General features: G+C 49.5%; 2 protein-coding genes across 2 annotated transcripts in view; one reads left to right on the top strand and one right to left on the bottom strand.

Annotated features, from left to right (window-relative positions):
* Window positions 1-9,406, bottom strand: part of USP3 (ubiquitin specific peptidase 3) — a 67,401-nt gene extending 57,995 nt beyond the window's left edge. Inside the window, exon 1 of the mRNA XM_015420125.1 lies at window positions 9,103-9,406. Within this exon, the coding sequence (XP_015275611.1) occupies window positions 9,103-9,406 (304 nt within the window). The remainder of the gene's footprint in view (window positions 1-9,102) is intronic.
* Window positions 9,407-9,436: 30 nt separating this feature from the next.
* CA12 (carbonic anhydrase XII) overlaps window positions 9,437-10,175 on the top strand; it is a 41,095-nt gene continuing 40,356 nt past the window's right edge. Inside the window, exon 1 of the mRNA XM_015420113.1 lies at window positions 9,437-9,530. Coding sequence (XP_015275599.1) covers window positions 9,437-9,530 — 94 coding nt within the window. The remainder of the gene's footprint in view (window positions 9,531-10,175) is intronic.

Here is a 10,175-nt window from a genome sequence, read left to right as displayed (position 1 = left end):
GACTCTAGGGGGTGGCGCTCATCTCCGTTTCCAAGCTGAAGAGCCAGCGCTGTCCGAAGACTTTTCTGTGGTCATGTGGTCGGCATGACTAGAAACCGAGGCGCACGGAACACTGTTCCCTTCCCACCAAAGCAGTACTAACCGACTTAACAGGTACCTGTTTATCTACTTGCCATTTCTTGCTTTCGAACTGCTAGGTTGGCAGGAGCTGGGGCCAGAGACGGGAGCTCACTGCGTCCCGCGGCACTCGGGTCTCGAACTGCCGAACTACCAGCCTTCTGGTCTGCAGCTCAGCGTCTTAACCTCTGAGCCACCATGGCCCTAATACTAGCCGGCAGAATCACAGTGATGAGTCCAGTGGCACCTTTAAGACCAACAACGTTTTATTCAAGGTATGAGTTTTCGTGTGCAAGGCACACTTTTTACACTGTGATGACAGTTTGTTTCTCAGCTGTGAGGACCAGGCATCTGACGACAAGAACGACTCCAAAGTTCTAGCTCGCAAACTGTGGGTAAAGGGGAATGCAAACAGTCATATGGCTTCATTGGTTGCTGGCTCACACTCACTCAGCTTAGAGGGGACACTGGCTAGACGGTGGCAGGGTTGGCAGGTCCTCCCTTGCCACCAGCGGAGGAGGGGGGTATGGGACCCAGCTCCAGGTTGGGGAACTTCTGGAGATTTGGGGGTGGAGCCTGGGGAGGACGGGGACCTCAGTGGGGTGCCAGTCCAGAGCCAGTCCAAAGCATCCGTTTTCTCCAGGGGAACCGATCTCTGTAGTCTGGAGATGAGCTGTAACTCCGGGGGATGCCCAGGCCCCACCTGGAGGGCTGGCACCCCTAGAAGGTGGGAGGGGTGTTGGCCAAGAAAGTATCCAGGATGCAGAGGTGCAACGCAAGATGAAATCAGCTTGGTGTGTAAAAGCAGGGGAGAATAAGGCAGAAGGGCAGAAAATCAGCATCCGTAGTGAAATAAGAATCTTTTGTCCTCCAGCGAGAGAGAGAGAGAGAGAAATATATTCTTGGAATGACAGCATGCAAATAGAGAATCAGAGAGTGCATGGCAGTGTTCCCTCTAAGCTGAGTCAGTGTGAGCCAGCTCACAGCTTTTTAGCCTCCAGCTCATTAATGTCTTTTTCGTCTCAGCTCAGGAAGGACGGGGCTCCAGAGCAAACTGATTGATGCAGCAGCCAAATCGCTCGCTCACCACTTTCATGCCATCTAGGCTCACAAAGCGGAATCTTTGCTCACAAGACTTCCGCAGCTTAGAGGGAGCATTGGCGTGGAGTAAATTCTAGCCTAGGTTTACGATTTGGGGTTTATTGTTTCCTAGGAAGCATTCAGTTCCCTTTTTCTGCTCTGCTGGACAACTCCCCACCCCACAGACACGCTTTGCTCATTTTTACGGCAAAAAACCCCACAACAATAAGAGGAAAGTAACCTTGACACACTTTGCGCTACATAGCTGTGTTCACTGCAAACACTGAACTGGGAACATCCAGCAAGACTCGTGCAGTCAGAAAACGCTCTTGCCACTTCTGCGCGGGGAGGGCCTGTCCCGGCTGAGCAGGCCCCTGAGCAGAGAGAGAGAGTGCCAGAGCAGTCCAGAAAGCGAAGCCAAAGCCAGTCCTCCAAGGGTCGGCAATTTGTTAGGTGCAGACCAGTGTTCCCTCTAAGCCGAGATAGTGTGAGCCAGCTCACAGTTTTTTAGCCTCTGGCTCACACGTTTTTGTCTCCGCTCAGGAAGGAGGGCTCCAGAGCAAACTGATTCATGCCGCAGCCAAATCGCTCGCTCACAACTTTAATGCCAGGAGATCACAAAGTAGGATTTCTGCTCACAGGACTCCGCAGCTTAGGAGGAGCACTGGCAGGTCCGAGAAGTGGAGCCCAAAGGCAGCCCAGATAGCAAAGTCCAGGGTCAGTCGGGATATCACGAGGCACAAGGCAGGAGTTGTGGTTGCTGGGCTCACAGAGATGTGACTCGTTGCTTCCATGGCCGGAAAGGCACCCCAGCTCGGTTTGGGTCAGCCTCTCACAGCGAGCGAGACCGTCCAGTCACTCCGGGCTGCTGTCCGTCGAACGCCTACGTTGAGCCATGCGACGCGCACGGCCAGTTTGGTGTAGTTTGAGTAGAGAGCCAGTTTGGTGTCGTGGTTCAGTGCGCGGACTCTACTCTGGGAGAACCAGGGTGGGGTTTGTTTGTTTGTTTTTTAAAACAATTTTATTAGGATATAATAATAAGTAAAATATTCCATCATATAACAAACTTTTCATATCCTTTTATCCAAATATTTCCCCCCCCTTCTGACTTCCCACAGTGCTCAAACCTCTATTACATTCTTGAATTTGTTCTCTTTTTCCAATTCTTTAACAACATAATTCTTTCAGGTAACGTATCTTTTTATCTGTCTGTCTACTCCTCCACCTGCAGCTGCTGGATGACCTTGGGCAAGCCATAGTTCGGATCAGAGCTGTCCTTGAAAAAGAGCAGTTCCTGTCAGAGCTCTCTCAGCCCCCCACGTACCTCACAGGGTGGATGTTGTGGGGAGGGGAAGTTTGTAAGCCGCTCTGAGACTCCGAGTGAAGGGCGGGGTGCAAATCCAATCTTCGTCGTCTTCTTCTTCATCTACGTGGAGTAATCAGGGTTGACTCCTGGAGCTCCTGATTTTCCTCAGCTGCTTCCTGTGAGCTGGGCCCAGGAGTCTTCCTCCAGGTTGAGTTTCGACTGGTCAAGCTGGCCCATGACAGGGCCAAAGCGATGGGGGGGAGGTGGCAGGCAGGCAGCCTGAGAACTCATTCACCCGAGCGGCACGCCAGGCTCCGATATCTCCGCTCAGCCCACAATCTGCTCATGTAATCATTTTTTAAAAATCCTCTTAGAACAGGAAGGAACCTGACTGAACTTCGGATTTAATGATAAAGGTGCCGACCGGCATGCCATTTGTCACGGCGGCAACCTGCCTTTTCTCTAAGCGTATACACAAAACGCTACAAAACCTTTAGATGGGTCGATTCGTCGTGGCTCCCCTCAAAAGAATCTTTGGGCTTTTAATCTGAGAAAGCGCCCTTCATCAGATTAATTTAATTAACTGTAATTTAACTGCCCCCTTAAACATTCAAATGCCCCCCGACCAACATGCAAGCCCCCTAGGCCAGGATTTTTTTGGTTCGGGGGGGGGGCATTTAAATTTTTAAGGGGGCAGTTAAATGACAGTTAACTGAATTAATCTGAACGCCTGTCTTTAAAGGGGGAGTTTCTTGCCCTTCCTTTCACGGGACAGGGAAGCTAATTGCCTCCGGAAGGCATCGAAATGCCTTTTGAGTTCCCTTCCACAGGACAGGAAGGCCTAGAAAGGCACTCAAGGATGGTACCTTCAATATATCTCCAACAATCCCCCTTTCTACTAGCCCAATCCTGCTGGAGGAGGAGGAGGAGATTGGATTTATACCCCGCTCTTCATTCGGCGTCTCAGAGCGGCTTACAAACTCCTTCCCCTTCCCCTCCCCACAACAGACATACCCGTGAGGTAGGCGGGGCTGAGAGAGCTCTTGACAGAACCGTCCTTGAGAGAACAGCTCTGCCAGAACTATGGCTTGCCCAAGGTCATCCAGCAGCTGCAAGTGGAGGAGTGGGGAATCAAACCCGGTTCTCCCGGATTAGAGTCCGCACACTTAACCACTATACCTAGGTCATGGTGAGTCTTTCAAAGACATCCCCATGAGCCTTTGGGAAACAGCATCAGGCAGTGGGGGGGTCTTTCCTCAAAAATAAGGTTTCTGGCATGGCTATTTGTGGGGCGGGGCTTTTAATTAAGGGGGCGGGGCCCCAAAATGCCCCCACTGTAGCGACAGCCCTGCGAACAAGGCTCCCTCTGAGACAATCATTATCCAGGGTCCCTCACAGGGCTAAATGGCCTTTAAAATCATTTTAGGTCTGTAGAGGAACGTTATTTCCACCTCCAGACAGGTCAGGCGGAAAGTACACAGGTTGTGAAAGGCTACCTGGTCGTAGGGTTGTCAACTCTGCATTGGTAAATTCCTGGAAATTCGGGGGTGGAACCTGGGGTGGGCGGGGTTTGAGGAGGGGAGGGACCTTAGTGGGACGTAATGCCATAGAGTTCACCCCACAGAATAGCCATTTTCTCCAACGGAACTGATCTCTAAAGTCTGGAGGACAGTTGTAATTCCTGGAGATCTCCAGGCAGCAGCAGAAGAAGAAGAAGAGGAGGAGGAGAGGAAGGAGAATAGGAAGGAGGAGAGGAAGGAGAAGAGGAAGGAAAAGAGGAAGGAGAAGAAGTTTAATTATAATTTAGCTCAAGATTGATTTGATAACATATTGTAAATTTATTATAACGAGCTAAGATTGTTTGAAAATCTTATAAACATTATTATGTAATACTTTTGGGAGAAGAAAGAAGATGAAGAAGAAAATATGAAGATAAAGCCTGCATGTGAAGTTTTTTATATATATATATAATATTAATGATTTTGGTGGTGTTAAATTATATTTAAAAAATTCTTCAATAAAACTGCTTTAAAACCTTCAAAAGAAGTCCAGTTTTTGGTGACCCGAATGGGGGACGCAATCCGTGACCCGGTGGATGGGAGGGGGCGCGATTGTCCGCACCACCCCCGGGGCCCCTGCAGGGAGCTCCCAGCCATGGAGTGTGAGATGTGCCGCTCCCAAGGCATGCTGTTGAGGGACTGAGACACCTTTGAGCTCTGATGGTCCCACCGCCGTGGAACCAGCAATGGCGATAGGGGCGCACACCGGGACAAGCGAACGGTGATCAAGCGAAACCCTTACCTCAACATGATCGACGACAAAGTGTGAGTCTTTCTTGTAAAAGCAAAACATCCGGATAAACATCCAAACGAAAATATCCTCCCCCACCCCACCCCCAAGATAAGCGGAGTGGAGGATTCACTCCGTGATTAAACAAAAGCAATAAAAATGTTTTTAAAAAACTTAAAAAGAAGAGGAGGAGGAGTTGGATTCATACCCTGCCCTTCACTTGGAGTCTCAGAGCAGCTTACAATCTCCTTTCCCTTGTTATTTAATGTTTTTTTATTCAAAGGGTAGCCATTTTGGTCAACAGTAGAGCAGCTAGATTAGAATCCGGTAGCATCTTAGAGACCAACAAGTGTTTGAGAACATGAGCTTCTGAGAGCCTGACAAAAGGACTTTTGACTCTTGAAAGCTCCTACCCAAAAAATCTTGTTGGCCTCTAAGGGGCTCGAAAGCCAGTCGAATCCGACTCTAGGGATGCGGTGCTCATCTCCGTTTCCAAGCCAAAGAGCCAGCGCTGTCCGAAGACTTCTTCGTGGTCATGTGGCCGGCATGACTAAACGCCGAGGCGCACGGAATGCTGTCACCTTCCCACTGAAGCGGTACCCATCTATCTACTTGCAGTTTCTTGCTTTCGAACTGCTAGGTTGGCAGGAGCTGGGGCCAGAGACGGGAGCTCACTCCATCATGCGGCACACCCGGGTCTCAAACGGCTGAGCTACAGCCCTTCTGGTCTGCAGCTTCAGCGTCTTAACTTCTGAGCCTGTGTCCAAAGATTTCAGCCTGAATGCCAGGCAGAATGAAAGTTAATAGCAAGAAGGCCCCGGGTGAAAAAGTCAAGAGGCAAAGACGCCGACCTGATCAAACGCAATCCCATAGAAGACATTTAAAATTAACGGACTTACAGCCTGTGATCAACTCCAATTACGGCAAGCCACAAGGAAAGCGGAGACCCATGCCAAGGGGCCCTGGAGGCTGTAGGTGAAGCAGAGGGAAATATATCCGACGTGACCAGGAACACAAATCAACACAACACACCATGTTTCCAGCCAGTCCTGTCTGGGAGCAAACGCTTTTTCACAAATATGGTTTTGGATTTTGGGGGGGGGGGAGATGGAGAATCGTTTTGCCTTCCTTTACTTTCCCAAGAACAGACTCTGGAGCTCCTGGCAGGGTGACCAACTTCAGGTTCAGAAACACCTGGTGGTGGCATTGTATAAAAATTCAAAAATACTGGTGAATGATACAGAAGATAATTCTAGAAGTTACAGAGGTTAATTTAAACTTAGAACCAGAATGTTATTTGCTTAACATGATTTTGCTAGTTACATCTTGCTAGAACTCTTTTGGCAAAGTATTGGAAATCTGAGAAAATCCCCTGTGAGAAAGAACTAATTAACAAGATACTAGATCTAGCTGAAATGGATAAATTAAGTTTACTTCTGCAAGGCAAAGGTGATGAAGTGTATACGGAGAGGTGGTCAAGAGTTTATAAATTGATCAAAAATAAACTAAACTGACGAACTCAAATTGTAACTAAAAGTAAATATGTATGTTTGTCTACAACTAAGAAAAATAATAAATATATTTAGTAATCAGGGCTATTTTTGGGCAGGAACGCACAGGAACGGAGTTCCGGCTGGCTCCCAAGTTGGCCACGCCCAGCAGGAACTCATTAGCATAATAGGCCACACCCAACAGCAGGAACTCTTTAGGATTGGCTACATTAGGGGTGTGTGGCCTAACATGCAAAGGAGTTCCTGCTACAAAAGAAGGCCCTGGGTTTTGACAGCAAACAAGGTAAACAGAATAAGAAGCAGAAGGTGGGTGTGGCTGGCTGGATGACCACACTTCTGGTAACATGGGGGTGCGGCCTAATGTGCTAATGAGCTGTGCTGTCAGGGGTGTGGCACAATATGCTAATGAGTTCCTGCTGTTGGGTGCGGCCTATTATGCTAATGAGTTCCTGCTGGGCTTTTTCTACAAAAAGAGCCCTGTTAGTAATAATAATTTTTAAAAATACCTGGAGATTTGAGGATGGAGCCAGAGAGACGGGGTTTCGGGAGCGGAGGGAACTCGGTAGGGCACGAGGCCACACCGTCCACCTTCCAAAGCGGCCCTTTCCTCCAAGAGAAGTAGAATAAGGGTTTTAGATAAATAAATCACAAACAAGCAACGTGGAGGTTAGCTGCCCCAACTTCAGGCCTTGGTGGCCCACCAAACGGAGCCCCCTTCACACTCCTCCCCCTCCCCGGCTGCCCCGGAGGATCTTCGGACCTTGCCTTGGCCCTTTGGACTCACATGAACCCAAGAAGCTCCCTTCTACTGAATCCTTGCTCCACCCAAGTCGAGAGCCAGTTTGGTGTACCTGTTAGGAGAACGGACTCTAATCCGGAAGAACCGGGTTTGATTCCCCACGCCTCCACATGCAGCTGCTGGCGTGACCTGGGGTCCATCGCAAGTTCTCTCGGAGCTGTTCTCTCAGGAGCAGTCCTCGAAAGAGCTCTCTCAGCCCCACCTGCTTCACAGGGTGTCGGTTGCGGGGAGGGGAAGGGGGAGGAGATTGTGAGCCGCTCCGAGACTCCGAGGGAAAGGGGGGTATAAATCCAATCTCTTCTTCTCTCTTCTTCTATGGTCTACTCAGACCGGCAGCCGCTCTCCAGGGTCTCAGGCGGAGGTCTTTCCCATCATCCGCTGCCTGGTTCTTTTGAGTGGAGGTGCCGGGGATTGAACCTGGGAACTTCTGCATGCTAAGCAGGGGCTCTGCCACTGAGCCGCAGCTGCTCTGACTCTTCCTTTGGAAAGACGGACATGTGCGTGTATACTGTTTTGCAGGTATTGTATATGTTATAAGTTATACTTGATCTTAATAAACATTTTTTAAAAAAATCCCTGGAGATTTGGAGGCGCAACCCGGGAAGGGCAGACCCTCAGCGGGGCACATTGCTACAGAATCCACCCTCCAAAGTAGCCCTTTTCTCCAAGGGAACTGACCTCGATCCTTGGGAGAGCAATTTAGTCTGGCAACCCTACTGTGGACTGGAGATCAGCTGAAGTTCTCTAGGCCCCACCAGGAGGTTGGCAACCCTAGGAGGTCAGGCATGTGCTCTTCTATTCTTCTTCCACTGTCCGTGTGAACAGAGAGTCTCAGTACACCTCCCACAATTAGAAAAGATACCTTTACACATTTATCCCATATTTATTGCTTCGCTGTCCTTTTCCCCAGAAGAAGGAGGAGGAGCAGGAGGAGATTGGATTTATATCCCGCCCTTCACTGGGAATCTCAGAGCATCTTACAATCTCCTTCCCCTTCCCTTCCCCACAACAGACACCCTGTGAGGTGGGTGGGGCTGAGAGAGCTCTTTCCAAAACTGTCCTTGAGAGAACAGCTCTAGAACAGCTCTTGTCAGAACTAGGGCTTGCCCAAGGTCATCCACCAGCTGCAAGTGGAGGAGGAGTGGGGAATCAAACCCGGTTCTCCCGGAGCAGACTTAACCACGACACCAAACCGGTTAAATCAAAGCAACTGTTGACTTTATAAGCTTAGCTTTTTATTTAGTTTTGTCTTTGCACATCTTCATCATGTGACGTGTTAATTTGCTGTTGAGCCCATCTATAGGTCTGAACTCTATACCTCCCGTTCTGATGTATTTGAAAAAGTGTGCCTTGCACACAAAAGCTCATACCTTGAATAAACCTTTGTTGGCCTTAAAGGTGCCCCGCTGGGCTCTGAATTCGTTCTTGTGCCTGGATTAGTACCCCAATTCTCAGGTAGTTACACACAGCAGCAGGTTATTGCAAGCACACAACTCCAGACTCGGTCCTGGCACCTGCAGAGCAAATGTTTGGGGCAGTGCTGCTCAACCACCCCACAAGGTGGAATTGAAGGCAAACCGGTTAAATCAAAACAACTGTTGACCTTATAAGCTTAGCTTTTTATTTAGTTTTGTCTTTGCACATCTTCATCATGTGACGTGTTAATTTGCTGTTGAGCCCATCTATAGGTCTGAACTCTATACCTCCCGTTCTGATGTATTTGAAAAAGTGTGCCTTGCACACAAAAGCTCATACCTTGAATAAACCTTTGTTGGCCTTAAAGGTGCCCCACTGGACTCTGAATTCGCTCTTGTGCCTGGATTAGTACCCCAATTCGCAGGTAGTTACGCACAGCAGCAGGTAATTGCAAGCACACAACTCCAGGCTCGGTCCTGGCACCTGCAGAGCAAATGTTTGGGGCAGTGCTGCTCAACCACCCCACAAGGTGGAATTGAAGGGGGGCAGAGTCTGGAAAAACCCCATTGTCCCTTCTTGAGTACGTGCAGGGACTCTCTCCAAGACATGTGGGTCGTGTTTCGCAAGGGTTTCCACTTTCAGATCGAGATTCAAGGATAAGGGTCCGGTGTGCAGGTTCAGCGAGTTGCTGTGAGCAGGGAGGCTGGTCTTTGCGCTGATATAATTCGTCTGGGGGCCGGGACTCCGAGAGGCAACGGCTGCCAGAGTGGAGTGGGAAGGCAGTAATCCACTGGCAGGAGGAGGTGCGTGCGTCCGGTGTCCCTTGCGCCAAGGAAAACGCTGGGCGGCATCATCGGCCAAAGGGAGGGCGAAGAGTCTTGTGTGCATCAGGGAGGAAGCTGCAAGCCGCACCTGGAGATGCCAGCCCAGAGATCCAGCCCAGCCGCCACCGCCGCCGTGGTTCTCACACTCTTCTCCTGGGCTCGCCTTTCAGAGCAGGCACCTGCGAACGGTAAGGCACCTTTCATGTTTGCCGTTTCTCAAGTCTCGCATCGGTAATGCATGCCGCAGATGGGAAGCCGTTAGACGTCTCCGTAGCACACCTGCACATCTGGAGAATGTGTTTGTGGACGGGGCGCGCAGCTTTCTCGCAGCCTAGCCGGGGTGCGCAGCTTTCTCGCAGTGGCCGCTTAAGTTTAAAGCACCGGTATCTCTGATCGAAGCAGACTTGGGATGCTGTAATAAGAAGCTTCTGGTTGCTTCGGCTTTTCAGCTGGGCTCTGCTAATGCTCTCGGTGCGACTAGGTTGGTTCGTTTGCTCTTTGTAACTCTGCTTTGTGTCTTATTGTTTTGTTGGTTAATTTGTGTGTTCTTGGCTAATTGCATTCTTATTGATTGATTGCATTTTTGTGTGAGTTAACTTATATTTTTATTTGGTTTCTGTTTTTGTGGTCTGCCGTGTGGGCACTGTGGCCAAAAGGTGGCGTAGAAATATCTTTAACAGCAGAGAATACTATTTTCAGATGGGTAGCTATGTCGATTTGCAGTAGAAGAGCGAGATTCGAATCCAGGGCACCTTAAAGACCAGTGAGATTTCCAGCTATCTGACAAAGGGAGCGTTGACTCTCAAAAACGTATATCCTGGAAATCTAGTTGG

The sequence above is a fragment of the Gekko japonicus genome, unplaced genomic scaffold (assembly GCF_001447785.1).
Source record: "Gekko japonicus isolate JY-2015 unplaced genomic scaffold, Gekko_japonicus_V1.1 scaffold369, whole genome shotgun sequence".
In the NCBI taxonomy this organism is placed as follows: Eukaryota; Metazoa; Chordata; class Lepidosauria; order Squamata; family Gekkonidae; genus Gekko; species Gekko japonicus.
This window is presented reverse-complemented; position numbering and strand designations above follow the sequence as displayed.